Source organism: Cephus cinctus, unplaced genomic scaffold (assembly GCF_000341935.2).
Source record: "Cephus cinctus unplaced genomic scaffold, Ccin1 Ccin1_scaffold0303, whole genome shotgun sequence".
In the NCBI taxonomy this organism is placed as follows: Eukaryota; Metazoa; Arthropoda; class Insecta; order Hymenoptera; family Cephidae; genus Cephus; species Cephus cinctus.
This window is the reverse complement of record NW_014333006.1, coordinates 386155-409048: the sequence shown is the minus strand read 5'-3', so window position 1 is coordinate 409048 and position 22894 is coordinate 386155. Positions and strand designations below refer to the sequence as shown.

At 34.1% G+C, this 22894-nt stretch overlaps 1 protein-coding gene across 10 annotated transcripts in view; it reads left to right on the top strand.

Annotated features, from left to right (window-relative positions):
- Positions 1-668: 668 nt before the first annotated feature.
- LOC107266191 (potassium channel subfamily T member 2) overlaps positions 669-22894 on the top strand; it is a gene marked incomplete at its 5' end in the record, with an annotated part of 38195 nt that continues 15969 nt past the window's right edge. For 9 of the 10 annotated variants that reach the window (XM_015736437.2, XM_025083463.1, XM_025083466.1 and 6 more), the window contains 11 exon segments: positions 669-748; positions 3160-3259; positions 3355-3553; positions 12446-12520; positions 14061-14144; positions 14240-14334; positions 20248-20431; positions 21516-21680; positions 21813-22033; positions 22341-22538; positions 22634-22860. In XM_015736437.2, the coding sequence (XP_015591923.1) occupies positions 669-748; positions 3160-3259; positions 3355-3553; positions 12446-12520; positions 14061-14144; positions 14240-14334; positions 20248-20431; positions 21516-21680; positions 21813-22033; positions 22341-22538; positions 22634-22860 (1628 nt within the window). 10 annotated transcript variants of the gene reach the window in all.

Below are 22894 nucleotides of genomic sequence, written 5' to 3'. Positions count from 1 at the left end.
GTGATTCTCCTTGTGATACAAAGTTTTTTAATTTTCTTTCGAACCAGATGAAAGAAATGTCATATCCTTACATGTGCCGAATTCATCTTGAAATCGTCTAACAGACAGGCGTACAAAAATTATATGTTCAGTTGCAAAAAATTCAAGGTAACCTTGAAAAAACATTTAAAAAAGAGTTGACCAGTAATTTTTCACTATCACGTTAAAGCTCTCTCGAAACCATGCAAAAGCGGATAAAAACATTTTCGATCGGACTGCTAATAACAAAATAATCTCTACTGATCACGATTCGTGATTCACCCTGTAGATTAAAGTTTAAATATTCCTGGCGCAGCTTTTCTGAGATATTTTAACCTTTTTTGCATCAAATCAACAACTAATGGGACACAATATTTTCTCTGCCCTAATAGACATTTCATAATAATTTCACGTTCCGTCGAGGTCTTAGTGAGGCCTTTACTGGGCCTAGTTGGAACATAAACAGGTGCTGGATTTACTTAAGAAAATTTCTATCAGGATAGTAGAAATTACGTTTAAAATATGTATGATTCGTTAAGGACCTAGCTAGGTCTCGGAGGATTTTTTTTGTGACCTAGGTACCCAAGTCTCACTCAACCATTTCGTAATTCTAATTTATCCTAAAGGAAACTTTTTCCTTTTTGTTTCAGAGTTCGCGTCGAATACTACGTGAACGAAAATACATTTAAGGAGCGACTTCAACTTTACTTCATCAAAAATCAACGTTCCAGTAAGTTATTCACTTATAGTACCGACGCTTCGCTTAATCTGAGAGGTCAAGCAGAAGCCATTCGCGAAAATATTATAAGCTGTAGGGAGTGGCGCGAAATTTGATTTCATCGAAATTTCATTTCTTCTTGCTGTATATGAAATTCGAAGAATCTAATGGATCGAAGGGAAACTAAATTACCTTAAATCTCTTTACTATTTATAGTCCTGTTCCTATATATGTACGTATATATAGATATATATATAGTGCCTGTGCCTATCTATATATAGATATATAGAAAGATCATTATATTATTTACAATATCTTTTTATCTATTATGTATATATATACAGGGTGTTGAAATTTTTTAATTTTTAAATGACAGCAGATCAAAGGTAACCATTGAGAGTAAGGCGGCGACGGAAATAGGTACGTGCTACCTTTGTTTTTTATACACCATGCTTTTTTTCCAGTTTTATCGAAATGGACATATTTCGAATATCGCGTATATTCTTTTGGTTCACTACTATTTTTTGTAACATTTTTGTAACATATCTTGTAACATTTTCTTAGCGCAAAAGTCTTGTTATTTTTCGAAAACATTTAATTTCGATTCCGTTTCACTCATCAGAATTGCTAACGAATATATTAACGATACGTCTATAAATTTTCATTTATTACTTGTCGAATTTCTAAATTGTCCAAAATAAAAGGACATCTGTCATTGTTTCCCATTTTCAGGTTCTCATTCTCCCGACCGGTTCTCTTATCAACATCTAGGCGTTCCCTGCCCCTTTATCATCCCGTATCGCCTGTGCTAATCGGTTGCGCTTTCTCCGTCCCTTCTGGAATTATTTTGTAGATTTAATCTCAAAGGGTGCATCTGGCGCCCAATCGGTTCTTTTACGTATCCTGTTCCGGGGGACAGAGTCTCGAGTAATTTGTCGGCGATGAATCAACTGTGTTGCTACGTACAGCTGGGGTATTTTTTGTATTAGTTTCCGTCCTGCCCTATTTCGATTGTTCGTCACAATAGGGGGTTTCACGTCACAGGGTTTTACACTCGGTACGGTAACGACACAATTACTATTAAAAGTGCTCGTAATATTTTAACGATACTTCCTAATAGGCGTGCACGTTTATTTCCCGCTTTATAATCCTGCTCGTAACAGCTCTGCCGATAGAGTGCAGCGTTCAGACCACCCGTTAGATATCATTGTGCTTTCGATGGAGAATAAAGCTCCTTGCTATTTTTTATATTTACGTACTGTAGATAAGGCCGATTGCCTTTGTCGAAGATTCCATCGTCATAAAAGTGTCAACGGCTCGTAGATAGAAATGGCGCTGCACTAAAATTACTCGTAATTTTTCATGGGCTTATTCCTCGTAACGCGAACAAGTACCGGTTAATGCTATGGTAAAGTGTTGAGGAGTTTTTTTTTCTGAATCTTGATAAAGTTCCGCGCGGCGGCGCGACAATCGTAGCGATGGGTTTGTCATTTAAATATATGTACTAAAGCGAAGTGAGTTTTTTATTTTTAGAAATACTATCCAAAAATACATATTTTTTAATATTCATGTATTCGCTTTTTTTTGTACGTCGTGGATTTTGGAAATATCTGAATTACATGAGCTTTCGAAATTTTAGTGAATTATCAATGTAAATATACATTTTTTAAATTGTTTATGAATGCGATTAAAGGAATTTAACCAAAATTTATTTATGCTAAAAAAATCGCGATGGATATCAAATAAAAATTGAAAAATCCAAGAAAATAGCCATTACAATGTAAAATCACCAGCCCGCGGCTTAATGAACTGATAAAATGTATGTTACTATAGCCGTTGAATTGTCAATAATAAAATCTATGTAATTCGTAAACCTTGAAAAAAATATTTGTACAAAAATATTGAACAATAAGAAAAGTTTTTAAATATATTTCTATATCCTAAATTTTTGAACCTTGACAATTTCTTTAGTATCCATAAACTAGAAAAATTCAAAATTTTCATTATTCACATCCACACGATATTCCTTAAACAAATTTAATAAAAGCACATCTTTGTTTCAGTCAAACTCTAAAACGTCACCTGCCCTCACAGACGCCTGACTCGTAGAACCGACAGTCAATATATCGCAGAATCAATTTTCATTCGCGACACATTTTATTTTCATAAATCGACATTGTCTCAGTTTCTATTGAAGTATGAATAGAACTAACCACTGTGGCAGGAACGTCGGGTACATTGAGGAAAGCAACCAAGCAACATGAACTCCCTTTGTAAACCACCGTTCACATAGCGTTTCTATACGTTTGATACGTCTTTGTCACGTGTTGGTTTCAGCTTGTAGGCCCAACAACCAATTTCGTTGTTTTCATCCAAGAGGTTAAATCGTTTCGCTCTATTCGGAAATCGAATTTCTGTTTCAGGTTTGAGAATACGATTGGCCAACTTGTTTTTTAAACTGGTGACATGCTTCCTCTATATATTCCGTGTGATCATCGACAACGATCCGACATTCGCCACGTGGTAAGCATCTCGATAAAATTTCAGTAAAGTAAACAATCTCATTTCCTTAGACGCTTACTAAGATCAGAATCTCACATATGCTTTCTGAATTTAAGCTACGGCTGTATACCTGGCAACAAGACCGAATTTCTGGCATCTCAAAATCTCACCGAGGAAGAGTTTCAGGAGCATCCTACTATCAACTGGGATGCTATAGTATGGGTCAGACGACCTTTAGAACTTTGGGTGGTCCAGGTCATCCTAGCAATGGTCTCCTTAACCGAAGCTCTTCTATTGGCCTATCTCGGTTACAAGGTACATCGAGTCTCCTTTAACAGGATAACCAAGTTTCGTTGTGCTTTTAGCGCTAATAACTTTAGCTTTATAGCTGCTACGTTGCAAAGTCGTTAAATAATTTTTTTTTATTTTTCTCTTAAATATATAATCGCTTGGCTTAATTCACTGTTCATTCTGCATTTTCACCCATTGTCAAAAATCAAACTACACTACTGCTTATCGAAATTTACATTCGTAATACTATATTTGAAAATACCGATAATCAGTTATTGGGATAAGTGAAGCAAAAATAATTTGATCTCTTGTCGTTCAGAAACATAAACTTTTGCTATGTCATAAGCTATAGGTATTATATTTTATGATAAAAATCTCTATGGTGTTTACAAATCTTTGCGGGGATCGTTATATAATATTTATGATAACGGTCTTCGTTCCATATATTCACTGCCATCTTAAAAAATCTCTATTTAAACGTTCCCATCATAGGCTACATTTATACAGAAATATATTCACAGTAAAAGTATGCATATACATATATGTGATACAGTTCAAACAGAAACTTTTACTTGTTTAGTACTCGAATGACCTAGATTCAACAACAACCTTATTCCATCAATATATCGTACCAATGGTACATACTTCCTTTGTACCAATACTGGGCAAAGTACTAATCGGACTCTCAATAAAAAAAATTTATTCACGTTAATGCTAAAAAAATAATCAACATTACATTTCCATGTATACAGACAGCTTATAAGCTGTCATAGCATAATCCGAACTAATTTGACTCAATCAGAAATAATAAATATTCAATCGAACAAATAAAGGTAAAATTCAGGCGGATCAAACTATCCGTAGCAATGAAATTTTTGTAGTCGAAAATTATCTACATTTTTTCCCCCCCATTTTACTAAAACAAAAAATACCATAATAGTTGATCGATTAACGCAGATTTCTAATAAACTAACCTAACATGGCTCCAATAATTTGTGAACAAATTTTACACTTCCTGTCATAAGTGACGGGATTGATACAAATTAGAAAACGGTGACGTAGAATGTATTAGTACGATGACCACGGCCAGAGAGGGGCGGAGAGTTTTTTTTTATTAATACATATTAGCTACAGTATCAACTTTTAATTCAAAGTCTCAAATGTATAAAAAATATATGTCTGTGAATTAAATTTGGTTAGGATATCGCCAACCAGTTTCAAAACACTCTGTATACGTCCAGTTGTTTCTACTTGTTCCGCCGTACTGGACTTTACATCTAAGATACTGTCATGCAAGGAAGATATTAAACACTTTCCATAACACTTACGTTTCACTTTCACTATGAATATTTATTGAACAGCGAAGCTCATATAACTGCATGAGAGCAAAGAAGACGAACAATAAGTTTCTATGTGTAATAACGATGCGACGGAGCTAATACTTTTCGCGTATCGGCACTTGGAGGCGCAACAATCTAAGGCCAAAGAAAAGGTTGCTCGAATTTCTATTAAAAATTCGTAATGGGTAAATTCACCGCAGCTTCATTCCTCGGGAGAGGTTATGTAATCGAATTTTTTTAAGTCGAAACGAATATTTGTATTTCTATACAAATATTCTGTACGTTGATTTGATTGTAACGAATTTCTAATGCTACACGTGTAGGATTTTTGTTGTATCGTGTGATATTCTTTGAATTAAATTTGAATTGAATTAAATTTATGTCGGGAATTTAGTGAAATTATTGAAAATCAATACAGTAAGTCATTTATTATCATGAGCACGGTTACACGGTCGGTAAGGTAGAGTCATAATTTAATTTTGTCAAGGATGTGATTTTGTATTCAATCCCGATATGCTAACTTTATATGTTAACGGTCTATTAATATCGTATGTGGGGCTTTAAGTGACTTATTCATGCGAGTATAAAATTAGAAGGAAATGTAGAGCTAGGTAGAACTCTGTTATGTAAAAGAAGGTTCGTCTAAGTAGTCAAGGATATGTGACCATCCCCCTACGACATTCTTACCGTTACGATCGCTCTTTGAACTATGTGAAATATTTGTATAGTGTATGTTCGACTTGAAAGGGACGATTGAGAATAATGAAGATTCAGTGAATATTTATTTAGAAAGGTAGTTAGGATGGTTCATTAGTTGGATTTGCCGGTATTGAACGGTACGTCCACGTGTTAAATCTACCCTGTCCCTGTCTGTTTATTCTTTACTACCGTCTGTTCCTCCTATAGTTTTACTATCGACACGAGTGCGCTGGCCAACTGAAGCTATTTCCTCTGAATATGATTTCGGTAGGTTTAAACACCCTGTATGTTTGGATTTCGCTACTTCGTCTACGCGATCTGCTAATTGATCTAGGTTGTAAAGAATCGGAAGGAATAGGAATTGGGTCCCAGGTCACTTTCCGAATAAAGTGACGTGTACTTTTGCGTGGGGTTATAGTCGTATACTGGTATATGGAACGAGAATAAATTTTAACTGTACGATCTAATTGTTTCTTTGCTCGGATTTTTTCCCTCGGCTTTAGATAAGCTAAGTAATTCTGGATATGAATGAACTGTTGTGTGTACCTGGATGTTTGCAATTGGATTCATAGGCTCACCCCAGTATTTTCCAATAAGGTTTCAATGGATTTTATGAATTATGTAGATGTAGTGTTGATTCAGTGATGACGTTTTTATGGACCCTCTATTCAGATCAAGTTACAATAGGGGAGAATAAAATCACCAGGTATGCTTTACTATGTTCAACTATTTAGAACTGATTTGAAAGTCCGGGTATCGTAACAAGTTACTTTAGAAAAATTAATTTTTTTATGACAAACCTGGAAATTATCAGTTTCGACTCTAACGTATTTTCTTACTTGACTTTGATTTTATTTATTGTCTTCGACTCACAGCTACTTGACTGTGACTATTATATCATGAAAAAGCGAAAAAGAAGTGACGAAACCGACCCGCTCAAATCTTTGCAACCCTTTTTAACGACTCTGTTTCTTAACCCTTCCATCACTTCTTCTGAATTTCATTGGTCTTTAATTCCTCATCTTATTAATTAGTTGGTGAGTCAGAGTACTAATATTTATCTGCCTGTTTCTGCATATCTGAATCTTCAAATTCTGTACCTGAAACTTCGCGAGTGTTGCTTGTCTCGGGAAACTTCAAATTTAAGTTTTATTTAAATACATAATAAGGATTGATATAGCAAATTTCGTTTGAACAAGATGCACTATAAAATAATATAAAATAATGATTGGCGTAATTTCCAATTTTACAAAAAAATAATATTATACGTAAATTGTAGAAAACAATATAAGCCATGATATAAGATAATCGTACTTATAAGCAGAATATTGAAAAAAGCATAAATGAAAATTGATAAGTATAAATCATAAAGATTAACCATATAAATGGTTGATTGACTGATATAGCGATGTTGGTGAAGGTAAAGGCATAGGTTTTGTGTATAGCATAAGTATATATGGGCTGGGATGTAACAATACATGTGGGTTAGCCTTGAGTATGAGTGGATGTATATACTAGCAATAAGTGTAGGTGGGCGAATGACGCATAACAGTCAGACGTAACATTACATATAAAATTCGATTATCTTACGTACGTGGCTTCATTTTCTATTAAAGGGAAATATAATATTCATTGGGAACGTCACTTTCCGATAAACTTAAAAATAGATCACGGCTGAGGTATTGAGTAACAGATATTGGTTATCACGAGATTGCCTGATTTTCAATGAGTACTTATCGTACCTGAATATACACATATAAAATGGAAATGGAGCATGGTTAAAACTTATTTATACGACGAACGAACTGCGGAATTTGATTATGGTAATCCATTAACGTGTAAAACGTTAAATTACCGTGAAATAATGTGAAGCATTGCTCGTAAGAAAGCAAATATTTCCTCTAGTTTTATTATATTATTTTCCAGCTTTCCTTCTATTCGTCCTTTTTCCCTTCCTCGTTCTCGAAGAGAAGCTTGACTAAGTCGTGAAATTTAAATGAGAGCTTATTGATCATTACATAATCCTGACACAGTCGAATAGATAACAGAATGCGTCAGAATTTATTTTTCTTACAGAAATAGATTCTATAAATAGAATTCTCATGGAAGATTTAAAATACATTTTGTTTAATAATAATATTTTAATTTTATTTCTATAGATTGAATTAATCAGCAAGAAATTAAAGACACTGCTTGGATGTGAAGTATTAATTAAATCTTGAAAAAAATTAAACTTTATTAGCTGTCCAGCTGTTTTCTGGTCTTTAGCACTTCAAAAGCTTTTATCGCCACTTTCTAAGATTTTCAACTAGTTATGCACTCTCGGTACATCAGGGAAACGCTACGACGGAATAAGATTTTCCATTCCTTTGCATTTACGTTGTACGATAAGAATTTGTTTCGAGGACGTCAAATTATAGTGTTGCTCTCTAGATAACAACTTTCTACATTAGCATGCGAAGATAGCATCGCGAAGCAACTGGAAATGCTTAAAAATGTTGAATTAAAAAATTTCTAAAGAATTCAAAAAAAAGGATGTCCACATTTTTTTTCACTTTCGCCACACCTATTTGAAAATTTTCTAATTAATAAAAATTTTTTAATTTAAATGAATGTCTTTCTCATCAATAATGAATTTTTACATTTTTACAATCGTGAAATCGTTATCGCTTAGATGTTACGTAATAAATAGTATGTCACTAAATTTTCAAAATACACACAAACAATGCATATCAAAATCCATCTATCCATGAAAAACTCACTTTAGCTATGTAAATACATATACCTAGTATACACTTATAAAAGTTTAATATATCCGTAAGATTGATAAGAACCCATAAACCTAAATAATCGTAAATAGTTAAATCAGTTTGTAAAAAAAAACGCAAAAAACTGTGAAACATAAATGAAATTAATTCAAAGGCGCTCAAATTAAAATCATTTATGCGCTACAGCCTTTTCGAAGGATTCATTTAAATACAAAATTTTCCTACAGTCCACATCCACTCGCGTGCAATGTAAATAACCTGACAGATGTCACGCAACTATAAATTCGAAATTCAAAATTTGTACTGCCGTCACAAAGCGCCCATTCAAATTCACGCGAAGTCCTGCTAATACACGATATATGTATATATGGACGTACATCAGACTCTCTCAAAGGAAAACGATGCCGTTGACTTTGATGTAATTTAAACGGGAACGAACGACCGAGCGGGCGTGTAGTGCTCTTCTACGTCACATGGTAAATTTGATTTTCACAAAAGTGTAAGATGCGTGACGATGCGTCGTCGAGGAAAAACGGTGACATTTACTATGGCAATACGTTCAAGCAAGCTCGTTCACTTCAATCCGTGCTTAATGGCGCCACTTTATTTCCAACATTCGCATCTCCCTTTTCTATTCTTTTCCGGTCCCGCGGGAGACTAGAAGGAAAATAGTATTAGGTACTTTATGTCTCGTTCTCCCGTAAAGGTAAAGTGCCGTAGAGTGTTGGAACGTAGGCATGGCGTAACCTGTGTCAAACCACTCTTGGGGCTGTAAGTATTTATCCTTGCTTTTTTCTCTTTCTTTTTATCACTTTTTACCCTGTTGTTTTTCTTTTGTCACTGCAATCCATAGTGACCGTATAAATTTACGGGATAACTTACACCTATGCTCGTAACGATATTTCGATTATTTGACCAGCTCGAATGAATGTCAAGTTTAGAAAATAAATTTTTGCTTAATAAAATTATGTTTTTATTAGCTTTATTATGGATTACATATAAGTCCGATATTATTCAGGGAATATTTACAATTCTGTCAACCTAACGGTAATACTGATAGACACGGTAAATTATGAGAAACTCGTATCTGCTGTATATACGAAAAGGGCTATGATGGTGCTTATGAAAAAGTAATGTTTGAGCCAAGAAGATTTTACGTGTTTGATGCATACATATATAATTTAACTTGTTACATCATTCACTCTAATACAGATATGACGACGTAAATATTGATTTTTTTTTCGTAAGCATTTTTAACGAAATTTCTCCCCCCCCCCAAAAAAAAAAAAGAGAAATTTTAGAAGAACTTGGTTGTACAATTTTGATTTGAGCGTGTAAACTAAAAATGAGTATTTTTCAGTTTTCTATCAAAATTTGTAAATCTCTTAACTATAATATCTCGACTGCTTCAGACAAAAAGAAAGACCGGATCCAGCAACGCAATTAAAACAGCAGTTTTCAATTTTCGCACGACGGCAAAAAGTATTTTAATGCAAATAGAGTAAAGGGAAAAACGTCGTGAAAAATGAATAAAATATTCGGTTACGTTAATTAATGTTTAAATTATACTGATCGCTCGGTGACAATCGATTAATTTGTATAGAAAATAAAATGTCAGATGAAATTCAAAAACTTTGAAAAATTCATCACGGCCTTCTTAGACTATCCACACGAGACGGAGAACAGACGTAACGTATTAATAATAAATTAAATAAATAACAAAAGTCCCTATAGATTGATGTTGAAACAAATTAATTATTCTTTATTAAACAAGACAGTGTCCCCCTTTTCAAATCGACCGCCTTTAAATTCAACGACGTGCCGTCACCTGGCGGGATAATATTATTGGCCAGCTTGCGCTTGCCGAACTTATACAGTCGGTCCTTAGACACTGACGCCTCTGGCACTGACCAACCTCCAGCACTCTTCGATTTGGAACCTTTGAAATTGACAATTTTTACGAGCGATGACACTGTTGTCGTTAAATCGTGGGACTATTTGCCTGTGCACCATCTATTCGCATCTTCGATCAATCCGTTTTTTGAGTATTCAGCATCCGTTTCAAACAATATATTTAATATTGTATCCAGTTCCTTGGTGCTTCTTCATGAGCTTCCCTGTATTGAGACAAAGACCAGGCCGTCGACGGCGAACGCTGGTATGTGCGGAGTTTTCATCGTTTGACACTTGGAGATTACATTGAAGATCATCTCCGTGAAACACACCAACGTCTTGTACAAGAAATTTATTTCATGTAGCGCATTATACATACTACGTCCAGGGAGACTAATTTCCCTGACTACGTCCCTGGCTCTCAAACACGATCTCATAATGGCTAGATAAAACGGTCAGGGCCTGACACTTTATGCGTTGAAGTATGTCAATGCCTGAGCTCCGACTGTACCTTGAACGTGGTGATAATACGTAGAAAGCTTCAAAATTTTCACTGCGACATACAGCTTCAATGCATCGGGTGCGCAATTACGTAAAATTGATGTTCCCGACTATTTACGACAAGAAGCTGATCCCCAACTGTTCGCGATTTACGCAACGACCCTCGTAAGGATTTAATTGCTCTCGCAGGATAGATAAAGGACTATGGATATGACGCAGGGAGACTCAAAAGAAACGGAGCCGTGTGAAGAGCGAGAACAGGCTAGAATGGTCTCTAGACATCCTATTCAAGTAGCAAGAGAGATCTAGGAAATATTTTAAAAATTTTACGAACATTCCAATAGGATTCATATTAAGTCAAACTAGTCAAAGAATAACTTCTGTTTCACTTTTTACTGTATTATTTAAATAATTTGTGATCTGAAAATTTGTAAAATAATGGAACTCTGTCCTTTTGCTTGTTCCAAAGATAATACTTTACATAGGAATTTTTTTTGCAATGAACGATATACATATATGGTATTGACGGAAATAGGAATAGTTTCATTCGAGGATGTTGTCCCGAGTTTCACCTAGGCCTGCCTCAAGTTTAGATACCAAACTTGGTTCAAGTCTCATTAGACACGGTCCAAGCTAGGTCCAGGCTTGGTACATCTGTTCATGCCTATCTGAGTTGCACTCGGGTTGTATTGGCAACATTTTAATAAATATCCGTTCCACGATATTTTTCGAAATTATGGTTATTTCGAAAACCAAATTAAAAAAAACGTGTTGATAGTCACGCCTTTTTCCTACATTCGTATCCCATTCACCTGGCTCTTCGAAGGATTCCAAAGAGCCAAGTAGTGATCCACCCAATTAACCGTTCAATTGCGCTCTACCAGTCAATAAAAAGTTTGGAGGAGCCATTATTCTCGAAAGGAAAAGAAATTTGCAATCGCAATTTTCCTTGATAGCTCTGCCATCAACCAAGACCCGAACGAAATTAATAGTCAGCAATCCGAATTTTTCGAAACGATCCTGATTCCCGAAATCACCCACCGACTACTAGTTCTAGACAATTCGTTTTCGATTCTGCGTTGATGGGTAAGAATTATAGGTCTTATGCTCCACCTTTCCCTCAGGAATGCAATCTGGACCAAATCAACTTTTCTTATACCTATCAACACGCACTCAAGATACGATCAAGTTCCCAATAGGCTTGACATACTATTTCCAAAATTGATTAACCTCCGTAGATTATTTTTCAAACAAATTATCGTAAAACTTAAATAACTAGTAAAAATTTAATTTTTTAAATTTTACAATGAATACGATAAAAGTAATTTTTAACAAAAATTTATCTCCGTGCACGATCCCCGAAAATATCTTCAAAAACTTTCTCTTTCTGAACCAGTGAAGTTCCTTCCTTAGAAAGGAACATCCTGTATTCTGGGCAGTGAGGCAGAAATTGAATGGTCTGATAACGTATCGTCTAGAAATACCACGTTACAATCTAGGGACTTTTTCAAAAATTCCTAGTAAAAGATTATTGAATAGTTTGGAAAGCCTCGCACTGTACTGGAGAAAATAAATGAAAAATTCTTCTTAGCTCTTGGATGAATATGCAGAAAGACTTGAATGCTGCTTTTGATATTTATAAGTGTGGCTTACTTCTGCGCTTATTATATAAGTGTACCACTGGGTATGTTGAGCTGTCTCCCTGATGTTCACAGGGTAACATCTGGCAGCAGGTGCTCTCCTTTCATTTCATCCTAGAACTGGTGAACACGATACCCTTTACTATCACGGTGAGTACTTCTAACTGCAGTCTGTAATAAATGTGCTGTGTCTTGCAAATTTTAAAATATTTTTTAAATAAAATCATTTTTGTAATATTCAATTTTTATCGACATTAAAAAAAGTGTACTGGCGACTGGCGTGTCGTTAAAAATGAAGAGAGAGTAAAATTCAGTGGATTAGGGACAACGAGTTTTATTGTCATGCGAAAATTTAATTAACACAACGTCAGTCATCTTTCTTTGTGCCGCGACGATGCATATGAACCGTTGCACATGCAAGGACCACTAACCGTCAGTGAATTGATTGCGAGTTGAATTATTTTATAAATGCGGCTGCGGAATAATCTGCTATTACGAATAATAACCGAGATGGGTTATATTACGCGAAAGCTCATTAACCCTTTCAGAACAAGGGTGGAAAAAAAAAGTAAACTTTCAGAACTAGGGTACCTTCCGGTTTTTGAGATCACTCATTTTGAATCTGACTTTAGAATTTGAAAATTTAAACTGACGGATACAATATGTCGCGTTGAAATTCGAAAAGTTGTCCAATTTGCACGATAGTCAATTCGCAACGGATTCTGGGATTATCATTTTTTGACCTAATTTTTTTTTTAATCGAGCAACAATATTAGGCGGTTAAGCTTTGTCAAAATCGATCAGAAAGTCAAAGGGAGTGGCTCATATATGAGCCACCCCTTGACAAAGGGTTAAAGGATGCTTGTTGTAACTTTATACAGTTTGTCAAGCTATGATTATAATCACACAGTATGGTATTATAATTAACGTTTGAATCTATGATTTTTTAGAATTGGTTATAATTATTGTTTACCAAATTAGCGTCCAAATGACGTTTTTTATAATTTTTTCTTGTGACACTAGAAAATCTATTTGTTGTTTAAAAATTTAGCAATAATTCATCGCAATACAAAAACACCCGTAGAGAATGACGATCATATTGGAGTTTCCAAAAAAGTTTAGCTTTAGAAAAAAAATACTATTATAATGAAGATGTTTTTAGACAATTTTCAATTTCATATTCAAATGGGTATGTACCAGATGTAAGGAGAAACCAAAGGTAAAATACCATAAACTGAAATATTGTTAACTAAAAATAATAAATCGTTGTTATGAATTATATCATTATTATTGTTAATAATTGATACCATACAAACCTTACGTAGATTGTGCTTAGTTCAAAGTTACTTGCTTGATAATAATTTTGTATATGTCTGAATTTCTTCTACCATTTACTCAACTCAGTAAAGTAAAAAGAACATTGCATTAAAAAAGTGAACTGAACAAAACAAAGCGAAGTTAGGTGTCTTTGAATACCAATTGTTGTGCGTTTTGAATAAAACTATGAGATGTTCAATCATCATTTTGAATTTCAAATATTCAATTTAAAATTCAGAATCAAGGATTTCATAAACTCTTTCAATTTTAAATAATTCTCAGTCGAAGTTATTTGGACGCTAATAGTTTCCTTGTTAATCTTTATTATTTTTATATATAAATATATATATTATTCATCATCGATTATTTGCAGTTACTGTATCCGCCAATGCGAAATCTTTTTATCCCGGTATTTCTGAATTGCTGGTTGGCCAAACATTCCCTGGAGAACATGTTTGTAAGTATCATATCGTCATCCGATTGCGTGGAGAGGAAACAAGTTATTAAGAAATATTATTTAACTCCTGTGTGCAATATTATGCTTTGTTATAGAATGATCTGCACAGGGCGATGCAAAAGTCACAATCAGCATTGAGTCAGCAATTAATGATCCTCAGCGCGACTTTACTGTGCCTCGTATTCACTAGGTGAGTCAAATAGTTTTATGATAATGATGGTAATAATAATATTTATGAATATTTATAAATCAGGAATAATTTCTCAAATTGTTATTTCGTAATAAAGGCTGTTTCTCAATTGGATGAGAAGTTGGTGGATTTTGTCGTTGATCAATTAGTGTGGAATGTCGGGATCAACTTTAGCATAGTTATATAACAATTTTTTTGCAAAATTCTGTGATACCGTAACCATTATTATTATTTAGAATTGACTGACTATTGAATTTTCAAAATTGTCCTACGTTATTGTACAACTTTTTTAAAATCAAATCTGAAGATACTATAGTGAATTTTGTTCTCAATGGAAATTGCTAATTCTCCTGTAGCTGATCGCAAGTTTATTTTGCCACAGTTATTAGATTAATAGCAAAAGGGTTTATAATGTTATTAATTATCCAGAATTAGATTATAATAGGTATGTTTCAAATAATAATTAAAACTTTATGCAAATTACACGAAACTTGATGATAACAATGAGTCATTATGAGTGGCGTTGAAAAGGGGTCGTTTAACCCTTTGCCTGTTTTTTGAAAAAAAAAAAAAATGCTTTTGAGCCAAGAATGCTCTCAATGTAGAAATTACTATAATTATAGAAGTTTTACTTTCTGAGGATTTTTGAAATGGCTGAATTCAAGTCTGAGGTCAAAATTTAAAAATGCAAAATAACAGATTCAATATGGCGACGAAAATTCAAAATTATTTTGAATAGTTTTTTAAGCAGTTTTCGGATTCGAAATCAAAATTTTTGAACAAACAATGATGGATCCGACAATTGCCGAACGTTTTTGGAAAACCATAGTGATACAGACATTTTGTTGCATCTATTTCACGTATCAAACTGTATTCTACAATTTATGTAATTTTTTTCTATTCTAGTTTTGTCCTACTACCCAGTTATTCTCTCCTTGAAAAAACGAAGTTAACTCTGCCATATTATATCCGTCTTCTCGAATTAAAAAATTTTAACCTCAAACTTGAATTCATCAGCCCCAAAAACATAAAAATATATAAAATCGTGTCAATTGTCACTGTGGAAATATGTTTCGTTAAATGTGCGAATATGTTCTTCATAAATAAGTTCAGTGAATTAAAAATTTCACCCCAGTACTTCCATAGTATCTCAATATAAACAATCCATAGTTCAGTATTTTAATTAAATAAAAATAATAATAATTCATCTAACAAAACATGAAAATACAATTGAACATGTTACGGAATAAAAACATGCAAAATTAATTTTTCAATTTCACGGTTCAAATAATGAACAGACCACACGATTATGATATAGCTTCATAGTTATAATACAGCAAGTAGGTCAGTCGGCATTTAGCAAAGCAGGCGACACCATAGCGAACATACGTCATGATAACCAACAGATACATAATGAAAGCAGCAACATTAGTCTTTCCCTTATAGAAATTTCAAGTCGCACGAACATACATATAGGAAACAGCGCACGGCTTTGGTATGCATTATTAATGGTGCACTGTCCTATTTCCTGCTTTCCAGTTGAACACGACAGCTGCAATCGTGTTATGACGTCGTACGCCAGTGTTCTTTAGCATTGAGAGGCCATCTCATTATGGCTCACAATAACAAAGAGTCCCTTGGAACTCCAATACTCTGCACTATTGATTCTGGTGTACGACCTTGTTTCCAATTTTTCGTACAAAAAATTCCTAAACATTTTCAATTGCCTTTGGCAAACGAGATTCCTTTGAAATGCTGGTACATGCTTGTTATGTATAGCTAAATAAAAACAGCATGGCTAATATTCACTTCGGGCTGATTCGTATCGAGTACCGATATTAGTGAACCCTAGTGGTTCCTTATGGTTCAGAGTTACCGTGACGCGGGTCATCCGACATCGATCCTGGTTCCTTGCGGTAGTGTGCCGCACCTATATGCTTCTCACTCGTAACCTCTGACCTCACTTCAACTGAAGGTGTATACATATTCTCGACGTGTGAAACTGTAAAAAAAAATTTTACGGGTTCGGAAGAAAATATGAAATATCTGAATAAAGCTTTATTTTTTTTACATATTACTTATTAATATTTATTTGAATTTTTAGGTCCGGGTTCACACTTTGCCCTTTTGTCATCTTTGATCAAACATGGAAAAATCGGTTAACAGTCATCTTATTTTCGAAGGTTAATCTTTGATTGGGCGCTTTACTGATTTTAATTAAAAGTGGTTTTGGGACGTACGAAAGGTTGGGCAAAGGTTACGTAAAGTGTCTTCGGTGTACTTAAGTAACTATACTAATTTGACAGTATTTGCGAGTAATTTGTTACGCAATATATGTAATATGTTACGTAAATGTTGTTACACGTAAGTAGCTTGTTATGGGTGATACGTTGATTTTGTTTCGATTATCGATAAGAGTGGTATTCATAAGGAAAGTTTGCTTTAAGAGTTTAAATACGAACTTGAAATCTCTAACGGTCTATGGTACTTTACATCTAAATTCATACGAAGAAGGTAACTCTGAAACGTATTTTCTCGTAGATTGAATATACAGGGTGTGCCATATAACTAGAAGTAATATTTTTGTAGTCAAAGATAGCCAAAACATTCAAAACTCATTTGCTCCGTAAAACAGTCAATAAGGTGCGTTCGCGGTAAGAATATATTTTAAGGGGCCTACCTCTTATGACGTTTACCGTAAAAGAGTCCCTTGGTTTTCGTGGTATAGTTACGATCTGATTAAAAAATTGATTAAATGAGCTAAAAATACGCAATATAAATTATTATCGAATTTTTTAGCAATTTTATTTTTAATTTGACGTAAACGTTTCTTAATCACATCAGATTCGTAAGCTACTTGGAAGAGTTTGACACGTTTGAGTATAACTAAAAGTATATGAATTCTTTATTTTACTAGCAATTTTCGTAGTGATTGAGAAGTCTGTGCTCGTCCATGTACTGTAGTTTTTCATAACGTTTTCTCGCTCGAGAATAACTTTATTAAACTCGGCGTTTCACGAGAATACGCCATATGTTTCGTTCACTCGCGTGGCACTCAACTTAATCGGGGCGCTGTAATGTAGGCCAAACATAAATAAATAATTGTCCCATGTGGTGCAAAGGAAACTTGTACAATATTGATCTGTAACAGTGTATTATTAATCGTCCGGCTTTGTCCTGAAAATCAATTATTGGTAGTCCACCCTTCATTCAACCCTTTTTATTGTTACGAAAAATCTCCTTGGAATCGAATGATAATTCGAAAGAAAATATCGGTCAAATATTTGTGCTTTGAATCAGAGTCGTAAAAAATATGCACTTGCATCATATACAGTGTATATTCGCAGTTGCAAAAAAATAAATTTTGAAAATGCAAACATTTTTAAATTCAACCTGGACAGCTGTATCTGTATTTGATTTTTTTTCAACCCTCTATTGATAGCTTTCCTTTTATACAAGAAATGTACACTTGTCAGGCGTTCTAGACAATCTCAACACTGGAAGATTAAATTTAAATCTGATCGAATAAGTGGTTACAAATTTTTGTTCTTAATTTTTTCAAATTTAATCAGGTCGCCTTGACTTGAAATCGAAAGTCCTGAATACTAGCAGAACTTACTGTCTAATCTACGTCCAGAATTTGATGTCCCTTGTACATGTCAACCCGACCGATTTAATGGTTCATTTATAATTTTGAACATATACATTTATTTTCTTTTTTGGTATGACACTGACGTCGGACAATCGTACCCATGGTCAGACAATAATGAAAAAATAATTACGTAGACCTGTGGAAACGCAAAAAATGATATTAGGGATCATTCTGTATTTTTTTTAATAATGTCAATATTTAATAAGATTGATGCTTTCGCGAAATCGTTTATGTTATGGATCATTCGAAATTGAATTGTAGGTACCCATCTCGATGCGTAGCTACGGCTTTTTTTTCGTGACCTTCTTGTTCCACGCAACACGCAACTTTGCAGTTTACGCGCAACGAAGTCATGCGTGACGAACAGTCGCTTTCTACGGAATGGTGCTGAACGCTATCGCAAAATATGATCGAGTATGATGGTATAATGATTATTCCGAAGTAAAGGCGGGAAGGATGTAATAAGCGAAACTGTTAATAATAAATATTAATATTACTTTTTTTTGAGTGGAATAATGGTTTTCTGTTTTGTGAAAACAGGTAAATAATTTCCTTTACATATTTATGTGCGTATAAATTATACATAGGCGATTGTTATACAGTGATGAATATCTTTTAGTAATTTTTAGTCACGTTATATCCAGCGATGAATTATTTATTTAATCGAGATAACGCCTTTTTGGAAATTCATTAATTATTTTCTAATAATAGTCTCAATATCCAAAAACGTATTATTTACCTAGGTTTATTTTGGAAATCCTTTAGATCGCGATGTAACCCTTTTTTTTAATACACTTTAAATGATTTCAAACTTTTTCAAAAATCACATCATATTTCAATATATGCGTAGGGAAATTCAAAATTTTTAACTTTATTTCATAAATTATATGGAAAACTGATAAACGATAGGGACAGATATGTCGATATTCGTATTTATGTTTAAAGAAAATTAACGCTTTGATAATTTTGTGCTGATTACGTCCTGTATTATCGGATTTGTGATTTTTCTCTATATTTCATGTTACGTTAATATGATCGGCGTATCATATACTGTATAAAGATAATCAAGATATGGTTAATTTATTCAATCATAATTATGAAGCATCATTTATTATATTCGGTAGAATTATACAGTAAACAACCTTTATCCCTATGCGGTACTAAATAGAGTTACATATATGATTGTTATCATACAAATTTATAAATATGATTATTCAGAAACTAATATACCATATGAAGAAATCAATTGGTAACTTCCACGAGTGCGTGATTCCTAAACAACCCTATATATCATTAATTCACTTGGGCTTCTGCATACAATATAACAATTTTATATGTGCCCTAATATAAAAAAGCAATTTTTTTTCTGTAGTCGATTATTGTCTTTCGCTTTTTAACCCTTGACCCGCCATTTGACGTCGCCCGGTGACTCGTGCACATCGACCAATCCAGTGACACTGTTTATACGGAAATATGTACGGAAAGACGCTGTATTTTGATTTTCAAAAGATGGTTTAAGGGTTAATAAATTTTTGGCTTATCATTAGAATCGTCTTTCCTACGAGGAATCCAATTTCATTTAGCTGATTTGATAATGCCTATATATTAATACGTTAATGTATTCACAAATATGGCGGATTTGATTCGTTTTAATTAAAGTTTCCTTTGTTATAAACCACCCTGTTGTCGCCAGTCTAGCATAAGTAAATATTAATCAAATAAATTAAGTATAAAAAAGTAGGTCACATGCATAATGAATTACTAGTTTACAAATACAGCTGATTTACCGCAGTACCTACCGAATGAGTACTTAAATATTTTCAAAAGATAAAGTGAGAAATTGGGAAAAAAATACAATGTTCTCAAAAATACAATGAGAAGGAATGTTTTTTAAAGTTCAAGCTTTCAATACACCAGTGACTCTTCCGAAAAGAATTATTTTCTTAAGTCAAGAAAAAAAGCTTTTCTTCAAATAGGTTATTTTTTGTCAGTTCAACAAACCCGTACTTCTTTCTAAATTCTTTCAAAATTTATCCATTTTCCGCCCCATAATTTTATCTTGATAGAAACAACAAGTAGATTTTTATCAAATAAAATTTGCCTTTGAGTTACTAATCTGAAGATTGATTTTTCCGATTTACGTGAAAACCATAAATAAATTTATCAAGTAGAATTTACTTAATGGTCTATATAACGTTCATAATCTTTTTCTCAGGAAAGCATCGATACGATTATGTATAACAATGATATTTTTCGTACAGCGTCTGCGGGATCCAACACTTCCAAAGAGCCGGTCACAGGCATCTCAATTTATTTCAAAGTACTTATTACGTCGTGGTGACATTCTCCACCGTGGGCTACGGTGATTTTGTACCGGATATTTGGCCGTCTCAACTCTACATGGTGATCATGATCTGCGTTGCTCTTATAGTGCTTCCAACACAGGTAAATAATAGAATTTTTAATCAAAAAACTTAATGCAACATATATTAATAAAAAACTACAAATAATATAATTTGATGTAATTAAATAATGCTTATTATTATTATTGAACATGCTCACGCAAAACGAACAGTTTTTTATATTATTTTTATGTATTTCCGATAATTACGATATATAACAAAAATTAGCAGGATTATTGCTATTTTTATGGAATTTATATAACGTCTCTCTAGATTAGCACAATGATATTGAGGTTCTACTACGTGAAGATGATATTTCTCATATATGACGTTTCTTTTATTTGCAATATTTTTTTGTTTTTCAAATACGTGTAATTATTACCAACGACTAGCAGTGAGATGCGCAAATAGTAATGCAAAAAATTATTTTACAGCAACAGTCATTAATTTATGTACATTTTAAAGTATCCTTAAAAATGAGCTATTAAACTTTTTAAGATCGACAAAAACACGAAGACTGAAATGTTTTTGTATTAACATTTATAGAATATGAGCATCAGTTAACCTTCATATCATTTACAATCTTTTTTCCACTCATAGTATTTACCTTTTTCAAATTGTAAAAAAAAATGGTGTCTTACGTATTTGCACAAAAGTTTTCTCTCCCATGCTGTATTGAATCAACAGGATCAAACTTGCAAAACCTATTTTCCTATAAAGCGGTGGCAATATATATTATATCTATATAAACATATATATGTAATGAAATTCAATCAAAGCGTCCTTTTAGTACGTTTATAAAAATCCCCTAAAAAATTGTGTATAAATAATAAAAAGGAGTAATGCCAGAATCCTTTTTAATTTCGCATCTCGATTCAACCAGAAATGTCCCTCATTGTCGGTTTTCAATTCTTCATTATCCTTCAACGAACAAATTTCAAAATAATGGACAGATCAAATTCGAAGCGAGAATGAAATCAGCGAAACGGATACGCCCTCTAACGCATGTCCACGAGATACAGATGTATAGGCTTTGGGTTCAATATTAACGATTGAATTTGCACACAAGTACTGAAATTTATCATATAGGTCGTATGAGCTTCATGACTATTTGACATTGTTGACAGTTCGAGCAGCTCGCGTTCACATGGATGGAAAGGCAGAAACTAGGAGGATCCTATTCCTCCCATAGGGCCCAAAGTGAAAAGCACGTGGTGGTTTGCAGTACGACGTTGCAGGCCGATACCATAATGGATTTTCTTAATGAGTTTTATGCGCATCCGCTGCTTCAGGTACTTACGTTATAGGTTATCATTGCGTACCACTTTCTGCATGAAAATTCTCCACTTTATAGGTATAGGTGGTTAGACCCCAAAGTTCAGCACCTAATTCCCACGTAATAACGAGATCTTGATCCTCTTTAGGACTATTACGTTGTCCTCTTGTCGCCAATGGAACTGGATACGACTATGAGGATGATCCTCCAGGTGCCCATCTGGGCACAGAGAGTGATTTACATTCAAGGATCATGTTTAAAGGATGGCGATCTGGCGAGGGCGAGGATGAACGAGGCTGAAGCTTGTTTTATCCTTGCGGCTAGGAATTATGCAGATAAAACAGCTGCGGATGAGCACACTATATTGAGGTAAAGAGGAGGAATTTTAATTACTTGATTATACCATTTATAATAGCATATATCACGTTAGAATAGGTGATATCATAATTGGGATATAGAATTGTTAGATACGAGATGGATCACTGGTAGATCATTTTAAATTCGTCATATAAGGTCCCATGCAGGATCTCTATTGATACTATAGCTTACTAGATATACCCTGTATGGGACCTTTGTATTATGTAAAATGATTTCTCATTGATTCATCCCGTATCTAATTTTTATATTTTATATACCAATATATAAATACTTAACAATCCCACGCAATCTGTATCAGGTCTTGGGCTGTAAAGGACTTTGCGCCGAGCGTTCCACAGTACGTCCAGATCTTCCGTCCGGAGAACAAGCTGCACGTTAAGTTTGCTGAACACGTGGTATGCGAGGACGAATTCAAGTACGCGCTCCTTGCTAACAATTGCACGTGTCCAGGTGCATCGACTCTAGTTACATTATTATTACATACATCAAGGGGACAGTAAGTTACCACTCCAAATTACTCATAGTTATACGACACAAGGTATATCCTTGCATTATAGAATCCTAAAGTCAGAATGCACCTTTTACCTTCAGAGAGGGTCAGCAGTCCCAGGAAGAATGGCATAGACTCTACGGGAAGTGTTCTGGGAATGAAATCTATCACATAATACTGGGTGACTCCCGTTTCTTTGGCGAGTACGAAGGCAAGTCTTTCACTTACGCTTCCTTCCACAGCCACCGGAAGTACGGGGTCGCCCTAGTTGCCGTCAGACCTGCTGAATTACCAGAATTCTACGAAGACACGATCCTTCTTAATCCAGGTATGCCTTATACTTTACATACGTACGCAGTCTG